Genomic DNA, 18,141 nt, shown 5'->3' with positions numbered 1-18,141 from the left:
TTACTCCAGTTATAATGCAGTGTACTGCACTCTGACTACAGTATTTTTTTTTCATGACAACCTTTGTTCAACTACTGTTTTATTGATTGTTTAATGTCATACTCACAGGGAAACTGTTTTGTTGGGTAAGAAACTGGGTTGTAGAGTGTCCATTAATTCCACATCATCACACACCACCTTCACCCAGACATTTTGTCTGCTCAATTCCTTGGACCTCTCAGAGGTGCAATGACAGCTGTCAATGAAGAGGTCCGGGCAGTTTCTGTTCGTCAGGCATGTCCTCCACAACCCAACAACAACGCAAAGTAATCTCAGCATTTTCATTGTGAACTGAGCCTTTTATTGAATTGTTCTCAAGTTATCTCTTCCCGGTCTGTAAAGCAAGTGGAGACCATTTCACATAGGCTTCTTCTTGGTGGATGGTTAACGTTAGCTACCGACCAAGTGAACTTGTTCTTGTATTTGAATCAAAGTCTGCGCGTTACCACTGACAACACCTGTTGTGTCTCATAATGTACATGCTACCTGTAAGTCAAAAATAAAATAAAAATCATGCATAACGAAGGTCTTTGCTTTGTAACATATTGTTTCCCCGCGCTGTGCCATTTCTATCATTTGTTTCTCATTTACACAGAAACGTTTCGCTTTTGTCGGCTACCAAAACGTTCCAAGATAAAGGTTTGCAAGTTTGTTACCGGTATCCTAAAAGTTTGACGCGTGGGAATGCAGTGGCGTATTACGCCGTCTTCGCCGTCGGCAGGAACAAGATGTTCTTTCAATGTGTCGATTGTCACTTTTGTCATAGTACTCCTACTAAGTTATCCATTGTCATAACTCCGTTATCAACAGGTTGCCACAGATATTCCCATCCACGTCTCGCGTCTTCAACCATGGGACTTGTTGCGAAGTCATCAGCAGCATGGAAGCTGAAGTCCCTCCCCCTTGAAGCCAAGGGGCAAAAAATTGTATTTTTATCAATACATCCATGTAACCTGTTCTAAAACAAAAACATTTAATTGTATTTAGGACCACAGTGAACATTATATTATGCAAACCGTAGAAATAAAAATGATTAGACCTTGAATTAATAGTAATTCTATTTGTATGATGTCAACACACATCAATCTAAGTATCACATGGTTCTGAAATTGAATGGCACAGGGGCTCAGGCTCAGATACATCTGCCATCAGATGACCAGTTGGTAAACGGTCATTGGAGCACACCTTTATAGCCTAAATAAATATATCAATTTGTTCCCTGGGTCCAGGATTCAAACTCAATGCCATGCTGAGAGAGAGATGTTAGATAATTGCTTACTTATTCAGGAAATAATGCATCAGCACCGTCTCACCTTAGCAACTAAGAAAAAAGCATATTCTACCTTGATAATACTTGTAATCTCTTGGCAACCAAATGAAAGTACCACAGGGGGAAAAACGACATTGAAATCTCAGTCTTATAACCTATGACTGACTAAAAATTGTGCTTCATAGAAGCAGTAGCAGGCTCATTATTGAATGCCTCCCGTCAAGTTAATAGGCAACATTAAGCTATCAATGGACTACTGACAAACACACAAATCGACAACGCATAGTCCACGTTTTGTATACATGAGTAATGTGGGAGCATAGACCTACAGGCTACAATATACCTATTCAACAATAAGATCCGAACGTAAAGCAAATAGATACATTCATGGCATGACTTTACACCAATAAAGCAGATATAAGATATGACTTGGTGGCTCTCACAAAATAAAAGGGGACTTGAGGGAGTAAAAAATGGGCCAGCATGTTAGAAATGCCAGGGCTGATTTCTGGTCCCAGTCCGCCCCTGCAGTAGATCCACATTTTTAGGGAGTGTAAGTTGTTCAGTACTGTATCCTACAGAAGATGAAATAATATTAATAATTTTCCACGCATGCCTGTAGTCAGAGCATAGTCCTGGGAGATGCAGAAGCCTAGACAGCTGGTTGGCCTCCTGAGGCTGGGCGAGGTGCTTCCCCTGTGTTTGCACTGTGCTCCACACCAAATTCCACTCTCATTATCCGCATTGTCTCTGACACAGCTAGACTGGGAGCACAAAGGAGGATTTTAAAACGTCCCATGACCCTTCTGAGCAGCCCATGTTTCTCATTCATCTCCCTGACAGGCAGTACACAGCAGTACACAGGGCAGAACAGATTCCCTCTTCCTCCCTGTTTTTCACAGAGGGAAACTAAAGCCATATGTGCGCCTTATTTTCTCCCATGTTGTGCTGCCGGCCCTTTGACTGCCACTCACACTTGTTTGCACAGATGTATATTTACCTTGCTGGTGAAAGTCAGGAAGCAAATCTCCCAGTCAGCTGACCTTTGGGACGCTAGTAGGAAAATAACCAAGTTGAGCTGACATCATCATTTGACATGATAAATCTTTAATGGAGCGCAGACAGAAACATTTATTTGGATGCAGGCCAGCAGTGTTCACTTGGGCTACTTGCAAGGACTTAATGGAAAACAGAGTCCTCGCAGCCTCGCTGTTCTGTAAATATTTTCTTTGTGGCAGAGAAGAAGATTTTCACATCCACAGCCGTGATGTGATATGTAAACGACAAGCACATTCAAAACATATCGAAACCGTTCGAGAGCGTCAACATGTATGTTGAAACGTGATGCTCGTAACTATATAATCATCATTTGTATTCACAAAGCACTATGTTGTTATAGGTTGTTATTTAAGTATGATTTTGATCAGCCAAACATACAGCATATTGGAAATTGTGTACATGCCTTGTATTGGATTGTATTCCAGCCGCTACTTACAGCATTCTGTACATAACCCATTACTGCATTAAATAGAGAACAACGAGAGAAATACTCATGAGTGCAAAATGGAGCAAGGAAGTCAGTGATATTGAAACAACGCAAACAGTCTTTTTTTCTAAGTCAGTGTTGGGCTGTTTTCTCAGCCACTTTTCTGTCAGCCCTAACTTGTGTTAGTGTTCACAGCTCTCCATTATTCCCTCATGACAGAGATTAATGAAGCATGGCTGCAAGGCAATCACAGTCCTCACTAAATATTTACATGCACCGCTTCAAAAGGCCAAAGCGCTAGCTACCACACCAGGATGACAGAAGCTTCATTGTTGCTTCATGACTAAGTTGTTTTTCCTTTCTTATTCTCTAGGCATTTCCCCCCTTGAGTGAGTGGATTTCACTATAGAGATTAATGTCAGTGCTGACTGCCGCCACTCAGCAATGACATAGGGTAGGCCTACGTTCAGGCTAATTATAAAATCTTTAATCACGTTACATTTCAAACCATGTCAATAGAATGCTGACTGTGCATCCATTTCAAACGAGGCCATGACTGGTTGATCCAATCTAAATCACGATTGGAAGTCTGCTTCCTCTGAGAATGAGGTTGGCATGTGGACTCCATGTGATATGTGCGACGGTCCAGACATATGTGTACTGTACAGCATAGGGATTTCGAATTATACTGCATTTCCGGCTATGGACATGGACAGTGTTTTAGGGAATGCAGTGATCAAATAAGGGGGAGGGACACAAGGCACCTGTGACAAATACACTATATAAAAAATTTGAGTTAATTTGGCTATTTCAGCCACACCCATTGCTGACAGGTGTATAAAATCGAGCACACCGCCATGCAATCTCCATAGACAAACATTGGCAGTATAATGGCCTTACTGAAGAGCTCAGTGACTTTCAACACGGCACGGTCATAGGATGCCACCTTTCCAACAAGTCAGTACTTCAAATGTCTGCCCTGCTAGAGCTTCTCTGGTCAACTGTAAATGTTGTTGTTGTGAGGTGGAAACATCTAGGAGCAACAACGGCTCAGCCGTGAAGTGGTAGGCCACACAAGCTCAGAATGGGACCTCTGAAGTGCATAGTGCGTAAAAATAGTCTGTCCTCGGTTACAACATTCACTATCGAGATCCAAACTGCTTCTGGAAGCAACGTCAGCACAATAACTGTTCGTCAGGAGCTTCATGAAATAGGTTTCCATGGTCGAGCAGCCGCACACAAGCCTAAGATCACCAAATGCAATGCCAAGCGTCGGTTGGAGTTGTGTAAAGCTTGCCACCATTGGACTCTGTAGCAGTGGAAACACATTCTCTGGAGTGATGAATCACACTTCACCATCTGCTAGTCCGACAGACCGATTGCATAGTGCCAACTGTACATTTTGGTGGAGGAGAAATAATGGTCAGGGGCTGTTTTTCATGGTTCGGGCTAGGCCCTTTCGTTCCAGTGTAAAAAAAATCTTAGCGCTACAGCATATAAAGACATTCTAGACGATTTTGTGGTTCCAACTTCGTGGCAACAGTTTGGTAAAGGCCCTCTCCTCTTTTAGCATGACAATGCCCCCGCGCACAAAGCGAGGCCCATACAGAAATGGTTTGTCGAGATAGGTGTGGAAGAACTTGACTGGCCTGCACAGAGCTCTGACCTCAACCCCATCGTACACCTTTGGGTTGAATTAGAACGCCGACAGCGACCAAGGCCTAACATCAGTGCCCAACCTCACCTCTTGTGGCTGATTAGAAGCAGGTCCCATCAGCAATGTTCCAACATCTAGTAGAAAACCTTCCCAGAAGAGTGGAGGCTGTTATAGCAGCAAAGGGGGGACCAACGAGATGTTCGACAAGCAGTTGTCCACATACCTTTGGTCATGTAGTGTATGTTTGCGACACAAATTTCATGAGTATACAAATGTGAATGGAAATAACTGAATGCTCAAAGTCACTGCCACTTAGGAAAATATCAGATTAAGCTATATGGAGAGTAACACAAAGTGAACTACTGATGATGTGAGGATTTTAATCTTTCACATGTTGAGTAAAATCAATCTGCATAATGTAGGATTAGAAAACATCAATGTATAACCTCATCAGGGGGCCAAATCATGCATATTACTGAATGTTCAACCAAACAAGATCCAGACAGTACCTATAATGCCATGGGTAGAAGACATTAGGTCTGTAGTGTTCAAGACTAGTCCTGGACTAAGAAGCACACTGTGCAGGACTACGCATAATCTGTGTCTGGAATACTGGGTATATAAACAAAATCACAATGGGGCCAGGAGGAAACAGAGGAGGAAACCAGAGTTGCTTTCAAACTTTCAGCATGTCAAGTGATCTGGCCTGTGTGAGCTGGCCTGTTGACGTACCCACCATGTACCCACAGTGTTCCAGTGGCAGGGCGGAACCGGCTGATCCACTGACCAACCCTGACCACCAGCCACCAGATCACTGCTTAACTACTTCACTGAGGGTTTGGTCCGGGCATAATGTTCAAAACAGAGACCATAGGAAACCCAAATTACTTCTATTGAGGCCATTTTATGACGTTCAGTATGCTATATTGGTTATTTTACCATTGGTTGTTTGCTGAGGGATAGGCTAGGCACTTGTTTGGCAAATCTATTTCATGAGGGTATATGATCGTTGCATAACACACATTTTTATCAGTTTGATCATTAGTTGTCACTGTGTTTTTTTATCTGTATACTATAGGTATTTGACACAAAATCACACACTGTCCTGCTATACACTAGTGCCAGTAGAAAAGCATGCCCTATGACGAAGGCTTTGCTGTCTGACAGTCATTCATTTAATCTGTTACCTAGTGTAGCTACTACTCATTAGCCTGAAGACATGCTAGACCTTCAGTTTCTCTATTGTATTTGTGCAGAATTTGCTTGTATTTTTTCCCGACGTACATGAGAAAAGGGTATTTCGTTTCTTAAATGCAGACAACTTATAAAGAAACAGAATACATATAGTAAATTAGCTATATAAAGACAATTTACTTATAGATCTAAAAGTGGATCCAATCCTTCTAGAAAGAAATCTTCATCGGCCGAGTCAAAATCCTCGTTGTCCAAATCGCTCTCCTGATCCGAGTCCGACCAGTATTTTATTCAAAGCTTCTATGTCGGTATACTTATTCATAGCTGCCTTATTTTTAGCTTCCTATTTGATATTCCTAGTTCTAACTTTTTCCCCCCCTTGAGAAGACATCTTTTATGCTAAAGTCATGAAATGAAAGCGATGAAATCTGTTTACAATGTAATGCGTCTCAGTGCGTCTCATCTCTGAGCCAGGTAGCAATAGTTAGCATTACGCATAAAAGGTTCTCGGCATTGTTTTGTCCCACCCAGGTCAACTGCATATCCCTGGAAAGCTTAGCTCATTGTGTCTTACAACAATATATCCTTTTATTTTATTCACCACAGACTGGAGAATGCAGAGTGTTTGGCTGATGACGTTTGGGAGCCACCCTTCCCCAGCAGCCGCCCCCACTGGTCAAGGTCTTCATCCCCCACTGCTATGTCAATCACCCCACCGGATGGTTCTACATCCACTTTTCATAGACCTATTAAAAAAGAAAATAGGGGCTTGTGGCACCATTCATCCGAACAGAATCAGTTCCCCCAAGACCAAGGTAAACAACATGACAAAGAGAGCGGCAAGGGATCAGGACAAACAAGCTGCTTTTTGTGAAATGGAAGGACACTAGGGAAGTAACCATGCTCACCACACAGCATAAGGCATTCAATAATAACCATGTCTCAAAAAGGGTGAAAAGGGAAGAATGTCCCCATTCCTGTTTCTGTGAAGGACTACAATGCCAGCATGGAGGGTGTCAACCTATCTGATGCTCTGACAGGCTACTACCAGGTCCTCCACAAGACCAGGTAGTTGCTTTTTTTTATCACTTTGTGGACATTGACAGATTTCCACTGCTCTAATGTCTTATTGATGTACTTTAGTAGTGGTTTCTTTGCAGCAATATGACCATGAAGGCCTGATTCAACTTGTTCGCCAGGGTTAATTTACAACTTTCAGATGAGACTGAAATAAGGTGATGATTAATATTGACTGCTATTGATGTAAAATATTACTAGGTCTTTAAGAGTTTATTCGGAAGATAACAGCTTTATAAATATTATTTCATGGTGCCCCGACTTTCTAGTTAATTACATTTACATGATTAGCTCAATCAGGTAATATTAATTACAGAGAAAGGATTTTATAGAATAGCATGTCATATCACTTAATCCGGCAAAGCCAAAGACACGACAACTGTGTAACCACGCTTGTGTTTGATATATTTTTTAATGTACAGTACCAGTCAACTACTAGTGAAGACATCAAAACTATGAAATAACACATATGGAATCCTTCAGTAACAATTTATTTTTTAAACAAATCTAAATATATTTTAGATGCTTTTTTAGCAGCCACCCTTTGCCTTCATGAAAGCTTTGCACACTCTTGGCATTCTCTCAACCAGCTCACATGGAATGCTTTTCCAACAGTTTTGATGAGCACTTGTTGGCTGCTTTTCCTTCACCCTGTAATCCAACTCATCCCAAACCATCTTAATTGGGTTGAGGTCGGGTGATTGTGGAGGCCAGGTCATTTGATGCAGAACTCCATCACTCTCCTTCTTGGTCAATTAGCCCTCACACAGCCTGAAGGTGTTTTGTCCTGTTGAAAAACAAATGAAAGTCCCACTAAGCGCAAAGCAGATGGAATGGCGTATTGCTGCAGAATGCTGTGGTAGCCATTCTGGTTAAGTGCGCCTTGAATTCAAAATAAGTCACTGAAATGTGTCATCAGCAAAGCACCCCCACGCCATCACACATCCTCCTCCGTGCTTCACGGTGGGAACCACACATGCGGAGATCATCCGTTCACAAAGACACAGAGGTTGGAACCAAAAATCTCAAATTTGAACTCATCAGACCAAAGGACAGATTTCCACTGGTCTAATGTCCATTGCTCGTGTTTCTTGTCCCAAGCAAGTCTCTTCTTCTTATTGATGTACTTTAGTAGTGGTTTCTTTGCAGCAATATGACCATGAAGGCCTGATTCATACAGTCTCCTCTGAACAGTTGATGTCAAATCAAATCAAATGTTATTGGTCACATACACATGGTTAGCGGATGTTATTGTGAGTGTAGCGAAATGCTTGTGATTCTAGTTCCGACAGCACAGCAATATCTTAGAAGTAATCCAACAATTCCACAACAACTACCTAATACACACAAATCTAAGTAAAGGAATGGAATAAGAATATGTACACTACCGTTCAAAAGGATGGGGTCACAAAGAAATGTCCTAGTTTTTGAAAGAAAAGCCATTTTTTTTGTCCTTAAAATAACATTAAATTGATCAGAAATACAATGTATACATTGTTGATGTTGTAAATGACTATTTTTAGCTGGAAACGTCAGATTTTTTATGGAATATCTACATAGGCGTACAGAGACCCATTATCAGCAACCATCACTCCTTGGTTCCAATGGCACGTTGTGTTCGCTAATCCAAGTTTAGCATTTTAAGAAGATAATTGATCGTTAGAAAACCCTTTTGCAATTATGTTAGCACAGCTGAAAACTGTTGTCCTGATTAAAGAAGCAATAAACCTGGCCTTCTTTAGACTAGTTGAGAATCTGGAGCATCAGCATTCCATCTCAAAATGGCCAGAAACAAAGTACTGTCTTCTGAAACTCGTCAGTCTATTCTTGTTCTGAGAAATGAAGGCTATTCCATGCGAGATATTGCCAAGAAACTGAAGATCTCATCACACCAAACTTTTGAACGGTAGTGTACATATGAGATGTGTAATGTAAGATATGTAAACATGATTAAAGTGGTATTATTAAAGTGACTAGTGATCCATTTATTAAAGTGGCCAATTATTTCAAGTCTATATTTAAGGCAGCAGCCTCTCTGTGCTAGTGAAGGCTGTTCAACAGTCTGATGGCCCTGAGATAGAAGCTGTTTTTCAGTTTCTCGATCCCAGCTTTGATGCACTTGTTCTGACCTCTCCTTCCGGATGGTAGCGGGGTGAACAAATCAAATCAAAGTTTGCCACGTGCGCCGAATACAACAGGTGTAGGTAGACCTTACAGTGAAATGCTTACTTACAGGCTCTAACCAATAGTGCAAAAAAGGTCTTTGGTAAACAATAAGTAAGTAAAAAAATAAAACAACAGTAAAAAGACAGGCTATATACAGTAGCGAGGCTATAAACGTAGCGAGACAACATACAGACACCAGTTAGTCAGGCTGATTGAGGTAGTATGTACATGTAGATATGGTTAAAGTGACTATGAATATATATGATAAACAGAGAGTAGCAGCAGTGTAAAAAGAGGGGTTGGGAGGGGTTGGGGGAGTACACAATGCAAATAGTCCGAGTAGCCATTTGACTACCTGTTCAGGAGTCTTATGGCTTGGGGGTAAAAACTGTTGAGAAGCCTTTTTGTCCTTGTAACGGTTTTCTTGTGTCGAAGAAGAGTCGGACCAAAACGCAGCGTGGTTATTATTCATGGTTCTTTAATAAAGAAACTATACATGAATAGACTAACAAAACCAAGAAATGTGAAAAAAACAGCCCTATCTGGTGCAAACACAGAGACCGGAACAATCACCCACAAAACCCAACACCAAACAGGCTACCTAAATATGGTTCCCAATTAGAGACAATGACTAACACCTGCCTCTGATTGAGAACCATATCAGGCCAAACACAGAAACAGACAAACTAGACACACAAAATAGAATGCCCACTTAGATCACACCCTGACCAAACAAAACATAGAAACATACCAAGCAAACTATGGTCAGGGTGTGACAGTCCTAGACTTGGCACTCTGGTACCGCTTGCCATGCGGTAGTAGAGAGAAAACTCTATAACTGGGGTGGCTGGAGTCGTTGACAATTTTTAGGGCCTTCGTGGATGGCAGGCAGCTTAACCCCAGTGATAGCCCCTGAGGGGGAATAGCTTTGTCGTGCCCTCTTCACAACTGTCTTGGTGTGTTTGGACCAATCTAGTTTGTTGTTGATGTGGACAGGCAATGGCTCAGGTGGTTGTTGTCCTTGATGATCTTTTTGGGCTTCCTGTGACATCGGGTGCTGTAGGTGTCCTGGAGGTCAAGTAGTTCGCCCCCGGTGATGCGTTGTGCAGACCGCACCGCAATTTGGAGAGCCCTGTGTTCGTGGGCGGTGTTTTGCCGTACCAGGCGGTGATACAGCCCGACAGGATGGTCTCAATTTTGCATCTGTAGTTTGTGAGGGTTTTAAGTGACAAGCCACATTTCCTCAGCCTCCTGAGGTTGAAGAAGCGCTGTTGCGCCTTCTTCACCACACTGTTTGTGTGGGTGGACCATTTAAGTTTGTCTGTGAAGTGTGCGCCGAGGAACTTAAAACTTTCCACCTTCTACAATGCTGTCCCATCGATGTGGATAGGGGGGTGCTCCCTCTGCTGTTTCCTGAAGTCCACGATCATCAACTTTGTTTTGTTGACGTTGAGTGTGAGGTTGTTTTCCTGACACCACACTTTGAGTGCCCTCACCTCCTCCCTGTAGCCTGTCTCGTCGTTGTTGGTAATCAAGCCTACTACTGTTGTGTTGTCTGCAAACTTGATGATTGAGTTGGAGGCGTGCATGGCCACGCAGTCATGGGTGAACAGGGAGTAAAGGAGGGGGCTTGAGCATGCACCATTGTTGGGCCCCATTGTTGAGGATCAGCGAAGTGGAGGTGTTGTTTTCTACCTTCCCCACCTGGGTAGCTGCCTTTCAGAAAGTCCAGGACCGAATTGCACAGGGCCGGGGTTGAGACCCAGCGCCTCAAGCTTAATGATGAGCTTGGAGGGTGCTATGGTGTTGAATGCTGAGCTATAGTCAATGAACAGCATTATTACATAGATATTCCTCTTGTCCAGATGGGATAAGGCAGTGTGCAGTGTGATGGTGATTTTATCGTCTGTGGACCTATTCATGATGACAGTATTGAGTGTTAAAGGGAGGAAGTAATTTAGTTCAGTTACCTTAGCATTCTTGTGTACAGGAACAATGGTGGCCATCTTGAAGTATGTGGGGACAGCAGACTGGGATAGGGAGAGATTGAATAACGTCTGAAAATACACTATCCAGCTGGTCTGCGCATGCTCTGGGGACGAAGCTAGGGATGCCGTCTGGGCCGGCAGCCTTGCGAGAGTTAACACGTTTAAATGTCTTACTCACGTCGGCCACGGAGAAGGACAGCCCACAGTCCATGGTAGCGGGCCACGTCGGTGGCACTGTATTATCCTCAAAGCGGACAAAGAAAGTGTTTAGTTTGTCTGTAAGCAAGACGTCGGTGTCCGCGACGTGGCTGGTTTTCCTTTTGTTGTCTTTGATTGTCTGTAGACCCTGCAACATACCTCTCGTGTCTGAGCAGTTGAATTGCAACTCCGTTTTGTCTCTATACTGACATTTTGCTTGTTTGATTTCCTTGTGGCGGGAATAACTACACTGTTTGTATTCGGCCATATTCCCAGTCACCTTTCCATGGTTAAATGCGGTGGTTCCCGCTTTCAGTTTGGCGCGAATGCTGCCATCTATCCATGGTTTCTGGTGAGAGAAGGTTTTAATGTTGAGATGTCTGTTACTTGAACTCTGTGAAGCATATATTTGGGCTGCAATTTCTGAGTCTGGAAACTCTAATGAACTTGTCCTCTGCAGCAGAGGTAATTCTGGGTCTTCCTTTCATATGGCAGGCCTCATGAGAGCCAGTTTCATCCTAGCGCTTGATGGTTATTGTGACTGCACTTGAAGTAACGTTCAAATTCTTGAAATTTTCCAGATTGACTGACCTTCATGTCTTAAAGTAATGATGGATTGTCGTTTCTCTTTGCTTATTTGAGCTGTTCTTGACATAATATTGACTTGGTCTTTTAGCAAATAGGGCTATCTTCTGTATACCACCCCTACCTTGTCGCAACACAACTGATTGGCTTAAACACATTAAGGAAAGAAATTCCACAAATTAACTTTTAACAAGGCACACCTGTTAATTGAAATGCTTTACAGGTGACTACCTCATGAAGCTGGTTGAGAAAATGCCAAGAGTATGCAAAGCTGTCAAAGGTAAAGGGTGGCTACTTTGAAGAATCTCAAATATAAAATATATTTTCATTTGTTTAACACTTTTTTGGTTACTACATGATACCATATGCACAATTTCATAGTTTTGATGTCTTCACTATTATTCTACAATTTTTTTAATAGAAAAATAAAGAGAAACCCTGAGTGAGTAGGTGTGTCCAAACTTTTGACTGGTACTGTATATGTGTTGCTTTTATATTGTTTTTGTAAACAGTTCATTTGTATGTGGGACCAGTACATTGAATATGCCTAGGCAAAACGTTCAAGCACTTTGGAGAAGTGTATATCCCCCGACACCACCATAACGTGTGAGAGAGGTTGCTGTTGTAGAAATGTTGTTTTTATAATGAACAATAACTTTTAGGCACATACAGTGGGCAAAAAAAGTGCAATTACCACATTCGGACACTTTTGAGAGGTTAAAAGGACACTTGAATGTACCCTAGATACCCCTTAACACCACCAGAATGTTTGAGTGAGGTTGATATGGAATAAATTGTGGTTTTATATTGAACAAATATAATTTAGGGATTGCAAATATGTAATAGCACTGGAGTTATCTAATTTACAGACATAGACCACTTTGGAGACGTTTAGGGACTCTTTGAAACATCCCGTGACCACACCTGACACCACTTATTAAAACATCTGCCAATTTCAAGTTGTTACGTCTATTGATCCCATTTTTTTCTCCTGATATTGTTCATATGTTGTGGAAGCCATCTGATGTGTTTCCAGCTCTGGGCATCAATAATTCACTTATAGCTTCTCAATGAAAATGACTTACGAGAAAAAAAAGGTTATTTTGTGTATGCTTGATCTGGTATATTCTGAACTATGTAACTCCTATCTATCTTCTGATTATTTCCTCATAATCTCCTCTCATGACTTTCCCTCCTGGGTGATGATCAGAGAGCGCCCCCTCTCCCACCAGAGAGGAAGGGGGGGAAATGGGGGCGGAGTTGGACAGTTTTATGAGGATGGTAAATACCTTGCAGGAACACTCTCCCACTCTGCAGAAATGGAAGTTAATCCTTTCACATGTACCATCACATGGGTGTGATCGTTCTACAGGGTCCCTGAAGCGTACGATCACACCCGTGTGATTAGAACACTTCTTTAGAACGGCCAGTTTGTGTGACGCAACAATCAGCATTTGAGCTGGCCACACTTTTTTCCGAAACTATTTACACAAACACAGTCCTTACAACGTTATGTCCAGAATGTGAGCAGTTTATTTTTGGATCCAATGTTCAGATAATTACAGAAGTATCTGTAGCATAACACAATCATCCAAATTGGAAAATATTTGGTTACATTTGTCCTAGCGCTAACTGAGGTAAGATTGACGCAACACAAGCGGTCATATTTTATAACTATTGGCTGACATAAACTACAATATGAATTAGCTAAGAGCAATTACTATTTATAATTAATCACGCGTGAGCTCAACATTGTTCGAAATAATTGAGTAAAACATTTTCTAGAAATCGAATGAAATCCGACAATGATTAGTTTCAGCGCGCCGCCATGCTTTTTTTCCTTACAGAAACCAAATGTAATAAGAGAAGACAAGATGAGCTTGGTATGTTTATAGTATGCATGTTGAAGGGGTGTGTTGTCTACCATCGTTCACATTCCACTATTCACTTCCGGAAGTTCTCAAAAAATGTGTGAACCCTTACTCACCTCATTTTGTTATAGCATCTTTGGTCCGACAGACGATTACATGAAACCCAGAATGTATTGTATGTCAACAAACATGGCTCCACACATAGCTGGAATTAGCTTAACACATCATAACCAGTACAACTTTTTAAAAGTATTTTACACACATAATATGTGCCCATTACAATCTATGCAAGAATCTGAATGCATGATTTATCACTGGTACTTGAAAAACATGAATAAAACAGTCAATATATCAATAATTACCACACAAAACATTTTCTGATAGTGATTTATTAATACAAATGGCGCGTGCAGGCAGTCAATCACTTAACCTCTCACTGTCACGCATAGGTGTAATAGGTGGCAGGGAAGTCAGGCGCAGGAGAGTCAAATGTAGTGTAAATATGGAGTCTTTTAATAAAGTTCCAAGAGTATGCTCCATAACAATAAATGTACAAACAAACAAAACATGGGTACAAGGACCCGACACGCACCTATACAAACAACCACACTACACTGACAACAAATCAATCTCTGACAAAGACATGAGGGGAAACAGAGGGTTAAATACACAACAGGTAATGAATGGGATAGAAAACAGGTGTGTGGGAAGACAAGACAAAACCAATGGAAAATGAAAAAAGGTTCAATGATGGCTAGAAGACCGGTGACGTCGAACGCCGAGCACCGTCCGAACAAGGAGAGGCAACGACTTCGGCAGAAGTCGTGACACTCACTCCCACTCTGAACCATTCCGTGTTGTTGTTTATGTATGCTTATGTATGTAGCTAGTGAGCTAATTAGCAATGTCTTTCAAAAGGAGACAACTCACAAATGCGGAAATTCTGGAGATTAAAAAAATTCTGACAATGAGTCTGAAAGTCAGGAATCAGATTCTGACAGTGACAATGAGAAGCTGCCCCCAGCCATTGAGAACCCTGAATCTGAGGATCTCTTGTCCACTGACAAAGACCCAGTTTCCTTTGAAGATGCTGGTTGTGATGGAGGCAGTCGGACAGTGGATGAAGTACAGGAGTTCTGTGCTAGCTGGCAGTCTGCCAGCCATTTCACCCCTCCTGGCCCTGCTGTTTGCTTTGATGAGTCCCAGTCTGGAGTGCAACGCCCCTTGCCATTTCCATCTGAGGCAGAGTGCTTCAAGTTATTTCTGACAGAGGAGCTGGTGGGAGACATACCAGAGACCAATCACCTATGCCTTGGAGCTACAGGAGAAGAGAGAGCCAGGAGTGTGGGGGGAGGGGCAACCACAATTAGTGAAATGTATACCTTCCTGGTGACAGTCCTTCTCATGGGGATAGTAAAGAAGAACTCCCTAAGAGAATACTGGAGCACAGATCCTATGTTTGTAACTCCCTTTTTTGCCACCCTCTTTTCCCAAGACTGCTTCCTAGTTCTACTGTGATGACTGCATGTCATCAACAATGCTACTGCCATCCTAAATGACCCGTAATACAAAATAAGAAATGTCAACAGCTGGCAGTAAAGTGGTTTGACAAACGAGACATCTATGTCCTCTCGACTGTCCATCGTTACAAAATCACCCACCAAGAAAGGACCAAGCAGCGTGGTAACGAGAGGCAGCGAGATCTGGACTATGAGACAACTTGGGAGGAGGTAGAAAGGTCGTCGGTCGACCCAGGGAGAGTGCCGGAGCCCGCCTAGGATTCTCTGGAACAGTGCGAGGAGGGTTACAGGAGAATGGAGTTGGCGAAACGAACACAGCAGCGCAACAGGCACGAGAGGCAGCTCCAAAAATAATTTTGGGAGGGGCCACACGGGAACATTGGTAGGAGGTAGGAGACCTGAGCCAACTCCTCGTGCTTACCGTGTGGCGAGAGAGCGACCGGGCAGGCACCGTGTTATGCGGTGAAGAGCACGGTGTCCCCAGTGCGCATGCATGGCCCGGTGCGCTACATTGCAGCCCCCCGCAAGTGCCATGCGAGAGTGGGCATCCAGCCAGGGCATGTTGTGCCAGCCCAGCTTGTTTGGTCTCCAGTACGCCGTTTCGACCCAGGGTATCCTGCGCCGGCGCTGCATGCTGTGTCTCCGGGGCGCTGGGAGGGTGTGTCCTATGCCTGCGCTCCGCCCGTGCCAGGTGAATGTGGATATTGAGGGAGAGGTGCGAGTGGTATGCACCAGATCTCCAGTGCTCACCCACAGCCCGGTTCAACCTGTGCCTGCACTCTGGAGGGTCCGGGCTAACGGGGTCATCCAGCCTGGAGGAGTGGTGCCAAGGCTACACACCAGAGCTCCAGTGCTCCCCCACAGACCGGTCCATCCGGTAACTCCTCCACGCACCAGGCCTCCTGCTGTCTCGACGTCTCCTCCCTTCAGGTTCTCCCATCTGTCAGGAGCTACAAGAGCCACCCATCTGTCAGGAGCTGCCAGAGCCGCCCGTCAGTCAGGAGCTGCCAGAGCCGCCCGTCAGTCAGGAGCTGCCAGAGTCTCCCGCCTGTCCGGCGCTGCCGGAGTCTCCCATCTATTCGGGGCCCGCTGTTAAGGGTCCCCAGTTAGAGGTCGGCGGTGAGGGTTGCCGCTCCCAAGGCGCCAGTTAAGTGGGCCAAGACTATGGTGGAGTGCGGTCCACGTCCCGCGCCAGAGCCGCCACCGTAGACAGTCGCCCACCCAGACCCTCCCCTATAGGTTCAGGTTTTGCGGTTGGAGTTCTGTCACATTCTGACCTTAGTTCCTTTATTATGTCTTTGTGTTAGTTTGGTCAGGGCGTGAGTTGGGGTGGGTAGTCTATGTTATTTTTTCTATGTTGTATTTCTGTGTTTGGCCTGGTATGGTTCTCAATCAGAGGCAGCTGTCAATCGTTGTCTCTGATTGAGAATCATACTTAGGTAGCCTGTTTTCCCCATTTTGGTTGTGGGTGATTATTTTCTGTTTAGTGTTTTTCGTCACCTTACAGGACTGTTCGTTTGTCGTTTTTGTTGTTGTTTTGTTCAGTGTTCCGTTGTTTTATTAAAATAATGAACACTTACCACGCTGCACCTTGGTCCTCCTCTCTTTCTCCAGACGACAATCGTTCCAGAGGTATATAAGAATTAATGAATTGACTGTGACTGATGTAAGAGACATATCTTTAGAGTTTAGTCGGGAGATAGTAACTCGTTAAATAACTTTTCCCTTGGTGCCCCAAGATTACTAATGAGTTCATTGTTACATGATTAATCATTGTAATAATTAAATGTCTTTAATTGATTTGATAAAATAACAGTCAAACACATTAATGACAGCAACGTCACGACACTACCAAGTTTTGGCATGTCAGAATCATGTAATTACAGATGAATAGCAGTTACTTTTGGGTATGTCTATTTAGGCTCAATAATGACTCAATAATGTGATAATATATTTTTACAAAGATCAACATTAGTCCTTATCATCATTAGCACTAACTACTGTCGTGGTTTAGTAATAATAAAAAATATTTCAGCTCATTATTTCTCTTGGCAGATGTTGTCTCTGTCTGTTGTGTGTTATTTAATATAGTGTAGCAGCGACAGGACTCACAAGAGACAGGGAATCCATATCCCAGCTCTGTCAGTGGTGCAGCGGTGAACTTGCCCTCATAAGTATTTTGGTCCCCGGCAGTAATCCGACTTGCGTGAGCAGGGACCCAATGAGGAGATGAAGTCTCAATGGAAACTGATTTTTTTTGTCGGGGGGTAGAGAGTGTTCCTCTAATGTCCTTTACTTGTCCTCTGTCTGAGTTATCTCAGAGGGCTGTCTTTCCCAGTCTCCCAGTCTAAGCAAGGCTCCATAGGGCTGGGAAAGGGCAACACATACGCAGTATCTCTCTAAAGAAAAATGAGGCCCCCGCCCCAGACAGACAGTCAGACACACACACGCACAGCAGTCTCCAGTCAGTCCAGTGGCCTGTGACATCAAGATGGAAATGAAGCCACAATCCTGTGTCTTCTGTAAGAAGATAAAGATGTGTTTACTGTCTTCCTCTTAGAGGTCCATGCGAGGAGTGCTCATACTCATAATCCCAACAACAGCTCCAACACTTTCTTCATTCACAGCCAGCAATAATGGTGATTCATTTAAACTGCAATTCCCTATTTACATACCTTAAAAGGCAAATGGACAGGTAACAAGGGAGAGGCAAAACCATATTAAAACAAGCAAACTATTGAATGGTCTATTTTACAACCTTTTAAAACAAAGAGATTGTCTAAGGACATGATACTTAAAGATCCCTCTGGGTTGTTTTCTGTGTGAACTTTGACCCTGGTGGCCACAAAGCTAGGATAGCATGAATGCCATGCAAAGGCTCCGGTCTTGTCTTTCTTCTCCACCCATCTCTACAGCATAATTGGTGCTTGTTCTCGGAGATACTGTCAGGTCATCATGGAGTCAGCCCAGAGCTCTCCCACTCACCACTGCAGAGATTTTACCATGCCATGCTATCCGACTGTTGGTGAAGCTCTCTAGCCTTACATGTGCTTTCTCTATTAAAAGGACACGCTTTAATAGAGATGTCTT

General features: G+C 43.2%; 1 protein-coding gene across 2 annotated transcripts in view; it reads right to left on the bottom strand.

The window, feature by feature from the left end:
* Window positions 1-910, bottom strand: part of LOC118361386 (adhesion G protein-coupled receptor A3-like) — a 261,426-nt gene extending 260,516 nt beyond the window's left edge. For both annotated transcript variants that reach the window (XM_052477897.1, XM_052477901.1), the window contains exon 1: window positions 107-910. In XM_052477897.1, the coding sequence (XP_052333857.1) occupies window positions 107-324 (218 nt within the window). In that variant the 5' untranslated portion in view covers window positions 325-910. The remainder of the gene's footprint in view (window positions 1-106) is intronic.
* Between the last annotated feature and the right edge of the window lie 17,231 nt (window positions 911-18,141).

Source organism: Oncorhynchus keta, chromosome 2 (assembly GCF_023373465.1).
Source record: "Oncorhynchus keta strain PuntledgeMale-10-30-2019 chromosome 2, Oket_V2, whole genome shotgun sequence".
In the NCBI taxonomy this organism is placed as follows: domain Eukaryota; kingdom Metazoa; phylum Chordata; class Actinopteri; order Salmoniformes; family Salmonidae; genus Oncorhynchus; species Oncorhynchus keta.
This window is presented reverse-complemented; position numbering and strand designations above follow the sequence as displayed.